The 7,890-nt window shown below is 50.2% G+C and overlaps 2 protein-coding genes across 2 annotated transcripts; one reads left to right on the forward strand and one right to left on the reverse strand.

Annotated features, from left to right (window-relative positions):
• Positions 1-2,736: 2,736 nt before the first annotated feature.
• On the forward strand, positions 2,737-5,072 carry LOC101781142 (pollen receptor-like kinase 4). The gene is made up of 3 exons (XM_004974794.1): positions 2,737-3,439; positions 3,511-4,290; positions 4,402-5,072. The coding sequence occupies exons 1-3, from the start codon at positions 2,737-2,739 to the stop codon at positions 5,070-5,072; spliced, it is 2,154 nt and encodes a 717-aa protein (XP_004974851.1).
• Positions 5,073-5,325: 253 nt separating this feature from the next.
• Positions 5,326-6,131, reverse strand: LOC101781536. The gene is made up of 2 exons (XM_004974795.1): positions 5,961-6,131; positions 5,326-5,862 (listed from the first exon to the last, which is right to left on the reverse strand). The coding sequence occupies exons 1-2, from the start codon at positions 6,129-6,131 to the stop codon at positions 5,326-5,328; spliced, it is 708 nt and encodes a 235-aa protein (XP_004974852.1).
• Between the last annotated feature and the right edge of the window lie 1,759 nt (positions 6,132-7,890).

A 7,890-nucleotide genomic window follows, 5' to 3' on the forward strand; every position in this document is an offset into this window, starting at 1 on the left:
AAAGAAGCATTGGATACTATGCTTAGAAGATATGGTCTATCTATTTCCAAGATTAGAGGGCAAGGATATAATGGAGATTCAAATATGAGCGGACAATTTCATGAGTTACAAAGACTGGTATTGAACGAAAACCCATATGCCTTTTACATCCATTGTTTTGCTCATCAATTGCAGCTTATGGTAGTTTCTGTAGCCAAGTGTTGTGGCTCAACTTTTGATTTCTTCAATTATGTCACTTCAATCGTCAATGTTGTTAGTGTTTCTTGCAAGAGGAAAGATCAACTCCTTCAAAGTCATCATGATAAGCTTGTTGAGCAGTTAGATAGTAGTGCTATTTTTTCTGGGAGAGGGAAAAACCAAGAAACTAGTCTTGCTAGGCCTGGTGATACACGGTGGGGTACACATCACAAAACATTGGCATGTCTTATGATCATGTGGTCCTCTGTACTGGAGGTGTTGAAGAATATTAGTGAAGATGGAACTGATGGGGAAAAAAACTACAACCTCTGCATTGATTCAAAGAATGGAGTCATTTGAATTTGTGTTCATATTACATCTTATGATTAGAGTACTGGGGATGACTCAAGACTTGTCACAATGTTTGCAAAAGAAAAATCAAAACATTGTTCGTGCAATAGGATTAATTGGCTCTATGATGAGAAATATGAATGAAATGAGGGAAAATGGTTGGGATGCTCTTTTTGAAGAGGTAAAGGAGTTTTGCCTCCTCAACAACATAGAAATTCCTAATATGGAAGATATGATACCAGTTAGAGGTCGTTCGAGATGTTGTGGGAGATGTTGTGGTGCTAAACTAGTGAGTTACTACCATCATTTTCATCATGAAATTTTCAATGTTGTGATTGATCAAGTTTATTGTGAGTTAAACAATCGATTTCCAGAAAGATCAACTCAACTCTTGAGATACGTTGCTTGTCTTGATCCAAGGGATTCTTTTGCCAACTTTGAAGTACAGAAGTTAGTTGAGCTTGCTAAGATTTATAAAGATGAATTCTGTGATTATGACTGCATAAAGCTTGCAGGTGACCTTCCTATATTCATTGATGAAGTCAGAAATGATGATAATTTTGACACTTGTATTGATCTTGGTAACCTTGCTGAGAAGATTGTTCAGACTGGAAGAGATACAACTTTTCCTTTGGTGTATCATCTTATTGAACTTGCATTGATTTTGCCGGTAGCAACAGCAACAATTGAAAGAGCCTTCTCTGCTATGAATATTATCAAGACTGAATGAAGAAATAAAATGAATGATGATTGGTTGAATAATAGCATGATGTGCTATATTGAGCGAGATTTGTTTGCGTCGATTGAAGATGAAAAAATTCTAAAGCGCTTTCAAGGCTTAAAAAACCGTAAGATGAATTTGCCAAACGAGGGCTCAAGGTGCGTGTTGTTTACTTGTATTAGTCTATTTCAATACATAATGTTATCTTGCTTTATATAGGGCTGATATGTTGAAAATTTTTATGTAGAATTGAGGACGTCGGAACAAGTGGAAGTGGTGTTAATTCATGAAGACATGTATGGTTCTTTTTTTATCATGGAAGACTCTTAATTTGGTACTTTTCTACCTTCAATGTTCTATGTATTGTTTAAGTCTATTGGTTGAATTGTGCTCTTTGAAAAATATATTATATCTAATAGTATATGACCAGTAAGATTTTAAGCCTTATATTAGTTAGCCCGGGGCGGAGCCTGTTTCTGGATCCGCCACTGGATGGATGTAACAGTCAAGTGCCAATGATGACGTTGAGTTGTGGAGTTTGCGAGGACTGCGCACAATGTTTGGAATTTTGGTTTGATGTTTGGGATGTGTTGAGTGGTTCGCATGTGTTTGTTGAGATGCTTGGTGTTGGGTTGTTGTTTTTCTATTTTTTTGTATTGCTCAATCTGTACTTTTATCTTCTTTTTAATATAATCAGCAGCTCTCTTGCCTGTTTCGTTTGAATAAAGATTGTGAAATGTTGAAGCAATATGTCGAAAATGTTGATAGCAAAAAATTGTTTGTTGGGATGGATCTAGATAGGGGTAATGGCAGCAATAGCCAATAGGTTGACATGGGAGCGATCAATGAGAGCAAACCGTCAAGGTGGAGAGCGAGTTCTCTCCTGCACAAGAAAGAAGAAGACCACACGTCCGCAGCCCACCGCAAGACGAGGTGGAAGAAAAGTTTGCTGGCCATCAGGTTTTGATCTTAGGGCCAACATGCGTACACCAAATGAAGTGTTGTTTTCAGGAACTGAAAACTAGCGTCTACCATTTTTCTTTGGCAGCTTGATCCGGCTGAAATGGCCCTGATTAAAGCAAGTCGCAGCAAGGTCAGGTTTAGTACTAGCTCGGAGCAGAGGCGCTGCAACGAAAGTTTCATCAGAGCGCATGCCATGGCCATGCAGCAAGCCAGCGAGGCACATTGCTATTCTTGGCCACGAACCAGCGCAGCCGCATGCCATGCGCGCGCCTCATCTCGCTCGCCACCATCCTCGCCACGCGCGCGTGCGCCTCCTGAATCCTCTCTCCTCCCCCCTTCTCCGCCTCCCTTCGCGTCGACCTCCCGCTTCCTCCCTCCCTGGAAAAAAGCTGCGGCCGGCCTCCCACTCGCGCGCGCCCGACGAAGAGCAGGGGCGCAGCATTGCCGCCGGCCGCATCACCCGCCGTCGTCAACGTCAACCGCTGGCGCCGGCGGGCTGGCTCCCCGTCCCCGCCGCCCCGGACATGGCCGCAGGGCCACCACCGTCGCTACCGCGCCTAACCTTCCTCCTGCTACTGGCCGCCGGGTGCCTCCTCCTCCTTCTGCCCACTAATAACGCCGCGCGCCTCCCGCTCTCCCTCGCGCCCGACGCCGCCGACGCGCTCCTCAAGCTCAAGTCCGGGATCAACGACGGCGGCGGCGCGCTCAGCAGCTGGTCCCCCGGTACGAGCCCCTGCAGCGGCGGCGACTCCAAATGGGCTGGCGTCATGTGCGAGAAGGGCGCCGTGCACGGCCTGCAGCTCGAGGGGATGAGCCTCTCCGGCAAGCTCGACCTGGCCGCCCTCAAGAGCCTGCCCGGCCTCCGCACGCTCAGCTTCATGGACAACGAGTTCGCCGGCCCGATGCCCGAAGTCAAGGAACTCAGCGGCCTCCGCGCAATCTTCCTGTCCGGCAACAAGTTCTCCGGGACGATCCCCGCCAACGCGTTCGCCGGGATGGGATGGCTCAAGAAGGTGGTCCTCTCCGAGAACAACTTCTCCGGCCCCATCCCGGCGTCGCTCGCCGACGTGCCCAGGCTCCTCGAGCTGCAGCTCAACGACAACAAGTTCCAGGGCAAGATCCCTGATCTGAAACAGGAGGAGTTGAAGGAAGTCAATCTCGCGAACAATGAGCTGGAGGGGGAGATCCCGGCGAGCCTCAAATCCATCAAACCTGACATGTTTGCCGGTGAGCAACGGCATAGATTTCTAGACCATGCTGTTCGTGCAACGTCCATATGATCTTGTTCTACGATGCAGGCAACAAGAAGCTTTGCGGTGCGCCGCTTGGTGCGAAATGCGAGGCCACTCCGCCGCCGTCACCGTCGCCGGCACTAAAGGCGCCACTGCCGACCTCCGACAAAGCAGGGACCTCGCCGTCGCCACCGGCACAAGACGCCGCGAAGCAAGAAGCTCAGAAGCCCGCCGAGGGCTTCACGTCCTACGGCATCCTCGCCGCGTTCCTCGGCACGCTGGCGATCGCCGGCGTGGCGTTCGTCGCGCTGCGTAAGCGGCGGGACAGCACCAAGAACTTCGGCCCGGTCGCGTCGACGACGAGGTCCTCGGGCCCCAAGATCGAGCCGCACCCGCCGGACAAAGCCGAAGCCAGCGCAGCGCACGTCGCCGCGCCTGGCGCCGCAGCCAAGGCCACCGCCGGCGGCGGCGGCGAGGAGCGCAGCAGCCGCGCGGGCGGCAGCACGGCGCGGAAGGTGGATCAGGGGCGTCTGACGTTCGTGCGCGACGACCGCGGCCGGTTCTTCGAGCTGCAGGACCTGCTCAAGGCGACGGCGGAGGTGCTCGGCACGGCCAACCTCGGCGTGTGCTACCGCGCCACGCTGACGAGCGGCCACTCCGTCGTGGTGAAGCGGTTCAAGGAGATGAACCGGGTGGGCCGGGAGGACTTCGAGGAGCACATGCGGCGGCTCGGCCGGCTCAACCACCCCAACCTCCTCCCCCTCGTCGCCTACTACTACCGCAAGGAGGAGAAGCTGCTCATCCACGACTTCGTCCCCAACCGGAGCTTGGCCAACCTCCTCCATGGTGACTAACACTAACCACCTTCATCTCCTGATCAATCAAAGAAGAAGAAGCCTCTAATAATTTCCGGAGGTTAATTTAATTGCTGTCGTTTGCACGAACGCATTATATTAGGCGAGGGCCGGGGGTTGAAGAAGGCGGTGGTGCACTGGAGCGTGCGGCTGAAGATCGTCAAGGGCGTGGCGCGGGCGCTGAGCTACCTGTACGACGAGCTGTGCATGCTGACGGTGCCGCACGGCCACCTCAAGTCCTCCAACATCCTGCTCGACGCCAGCTACGAGCCGCTGCTCACCGACTACGCGCTGGTGCCGGTGATGAACCAGTCGCACGCCGCGCAGCTCATGGTGGCCTTCAAGTCCCCCGAGCGGAAGCAGTTCGGCCGCTCCTCCAAGAAGAGCGACGTCTGGTGCCTCGGCCTGCTCATCCTCGAGATCCTCGCCGGGAGGCCGGCGACCTACGACCTGCCCAAGGCGCCGGCGCCGGCGACGGGCGCCGGCGGCGACCTGGTGACCGTGGTGGGCTCGACGCCGGAGGGCGAGTGGCTGAACACCGTGGTGGACCCGGACCTGAGGGTCGGGGAGGACGAGGACAGGGAGGAGATGGTGAAGCTGATCAGGATCGGCATGGCGTGCTGCGAGGCCAACGTCGACAGCCGGTGGGAGCTCAAGACCGCCGTCGACAGGATCGAGGAGCTCAAGGCCAAAGAGCGCGCCAACGAGGACCAGTCCTTCTACTCGTCCGTGGATGGCGAGGAGGATCTCAACAACGATGTTGGCATCAACTGACCGCCATGAAATGGGGATCGATTGGGATCGTCTTGTGTTGTGTGCATCGGCTTGGCGCAAAATTTGGCCTGCACGCCGAGACGATAAACATGAACTAGTAACGTGTGTACTCTTATCTTTGTTGCCGGTGGTAGAAAAGAGTAACTTCTTACATATATTATAACACGAATCTTAGTTTGGTTTTCTCAGGGCAGTGGTCATTTAGAATTTCAAAGTTCGTCCATCACAGATAAAAACTTCTTGCATCACAATATCAAACATGCTCCTCTTGGACATCGTTCCCAACAGCAACCACATCTCCACTTGCCCGCTGGCTTCGCCATTTCTGCTCCCTTTCTGATGATTGCACATGATCATGCATGTCGATGTTGTACAGTATCGGGACCATGCCCAAGGAGCTCAGGCACGCCAAGACCGGCCCGAAGGTCCAGAGTAGGAGGGGCACGCCGGCGTAGAACACCCTGTTCCCGGCGAGGTGGAGCAGGAGGCCCCGCTCCAAGACCCCGACGACGTAGTCCCTGGAAACCGGAAAGGACGGGGTGGAGTAGCCATTGACGAGGAACACGGCCTGGTTGAGGGAGCAGACGGCGAGGGTGTGGCAGACGCAGGCGAGGAGGAAGACGACGAGGAACGCGGCGCACTTGAGCGCGTCCACGGCGGCGTAACTGCTGCAGCTCAGCATGGCGGCCACCCCCGTGCAGAGGAGGACGGCCGCCGTCGCCGCCAGCGTGGAGTCCACGATCACGTTCCGCAACGAGTGCACCACGACGAGCGCGTTCTCCTCGCTATCCTGCGTGCGTGATGAACTCGCAGAGCGTAGGCGCCATGGAAATAGAAGTGCTAGAGATTCGAGAACGACATGTATATATACACCAAGCACGAACGTACCTTGGCCATGGCGAAGACCCAGAGGCGGCAGGTGGCGGCGTTGATGCCCACGATCGTGCGGAGCGGGCGGTGTCGGACGGCGCGCCAGAGCCAGAGGTGGTAGGCGACGGGGAAGAGGAGGACAAGAGGGATCAGCACCACGTCCACCATGTAGCTCTCCCTCCACGCCATGGGTAGGGAGCCCTGAGCGAACGTAACTAGGTGTTGCAGTGGTGCACACCATAGCACCCTGAGTCCTGGACTCCTGGGCGTTGTCAGCTAGCTAATGGACCGTGCCCTTGTTCTTAATCAAGCCTGTTAGTGAAATATGCCGATTAAAATACTACATGAGTAAACCATGCCCTCTAATTTTATTACTTTTTGCAGCTGTGGTCTTATGGTGCGTGCAACAAAATTTTAAAACCTTAGCCAGGAAAATTTCGTGATAGCAGGTTTTAACTCTCTGTCACCTTTTTTTAATCCATATGTGGTTTCTCAATAGATACATAAAAACTATATAATCAAACAAAAGTTTCCGAATGCTAAAAAAGTATGCGCACGCTTTCGATTTTTTTTCTCGAGAATGTGCTAAGCACGTATTTGACTAAGAAGGAGTAAGAAAAGTTTAAACTTGAAACACGCTATTAGTCCAAACTCCAAACTAAACTAAGGCTGCCGTGCAACCGGAGGGTAACTTCAAGTACTAATTCCTTTTTACTATATTTGTATGAAGACCCTATTTTAAATAATTTCCCCCAGAATGTATACTATCTCCAGTTGTAAATATACGGGGTTTGTCTCATTGGACATTCATTGGATAAACAAACCTAGCTGAGACACTTGCATCCTCTAAGGTCGGTCTCAGTGAAGATTTCATTAAGAATTTCATAACCATTAAATAATATGCTACATCAACAATTTTACTTTAGAATTTCATAACCATTAAATAATATGCCACATCAACAATTTTACTTTTGCAAGGTCATTATGAGAAGAGAGTAGAATGAGTTTCATCATATGTGAGAGAAATTTCATCACCATAAAACCTAGCAGGCACAGTTACAAGTTCTCAATTTTAATGACTGTACCATGAGACTGACCTAACTCATTACCTTTATCGAGCAATACATACCATGCCCTACCCCGCTCCATGTCCTAAACAAGATGCATTTAGGATTGGAGGAAGTACATGGATGGTGTTAATTAATACAATTTAAGAATTAAGAGAGAGAGAGAGACAACAACGATCACGGATGAGATATCCATCAAGACTATGATCTGAATGTATACCATAATACAAGATACTGCCGAGAGATGTGAACCAGTGGGCATGTCTAAAGATTATTAGACTCTGAATAAACTGATGTCATCACACACACACACACACACAAAAAGAACATTTGAAGGCGGAGGGGAGAGAACACAGAAGACGCAGATAACCAGCTGTGAGCCTGTGAGTCGCATGGACCTAGCAAGGCAAAGTTTAGCTAGCATATCTGCATATATACGATAGCGCTAGAAAGCATCGGGTGCGTACTTAGAAAAAGACACATCATGATTTCAACTCCTTGATGGATAGTAATAAACATTTTAAACATGATTTGATATCGTTGATATATATATATATATATATATATATATATATATATATATATATATATATATATATATAGCCTCATATATATCTGTCACATATGCTGACCTCAACATGCGCCAATGAAGATGGTAGGAGTGATAAAGGATTATGATTTGGAAGTACACTATCACCCTGGCAAGGCCAATGTGGTGGCCGACGCTCTTAGCCACAAGCCCTGTTGCAACTGCTTGTTGGCAACACCTTCACCGAACCTTGGGGTCATGAGATGCGAAAACTCAGTTTGAAAGTTGGTGCCATGGAGCCTCGGCAACTTCGCCTTGACTCTGTTTAGAAGACGAATAAGGTCAGCACAAG

Source organism: Setaria italica, chromosome VI, assembly GCF_000263155.2.
Source record: "Setaria italica strain Yugu1 chromosome VI, Setaria_italica_v2.0, whole genome shotgun sequence".
Classification (NCBI taxonomy): domain Eukaryota; kingdom Viridiplantae; phylum Streptophyta; class Magnoliopsida; order Poales; family Poaceae; genus Setaria; species Setaria italica.

Excerpts from the sequence above, each read along its gene's own strand:
- LOC101781142 (XM_004974794.1), top strand. The coding sequence starts at position 2,737 with ATGGCCGCAGGGCCACCACCGTCGCTACCGCGCCTAACCTTCCTCCTG. Across the intron at positions 3,440-3,510 it reads CAAACCTGACATGTTTGCCG|GCAACAAGAAGCTTTGCGGT; the intron begins GTGAGCAACGGC and ends TCTACGATGCAG. Across the intron at positions 4,291-4,401 it reads CTTGGCCAACCTCCTCCATG|GCGAGGGCCGGGGGTTGAAG; the intron begins GTGACTAACACT and ends GCATTATATTAG.
- LOC101781536 (XM_004974795.1), bottom strand. The coding sequence starts at position 6,131 with ATGGCGTGGAGGGAGAGCTACATGGTGGACGTGGTGCTGATCCCTCTT. Across the intron at positions 5,863-5,960 it reads GGGTCTTCGCCATGGCCAAG|GATAGCGAGGAGAACGCGCT; the intron begins GTACGTTCGTGC and ends TCACGCACGCAG.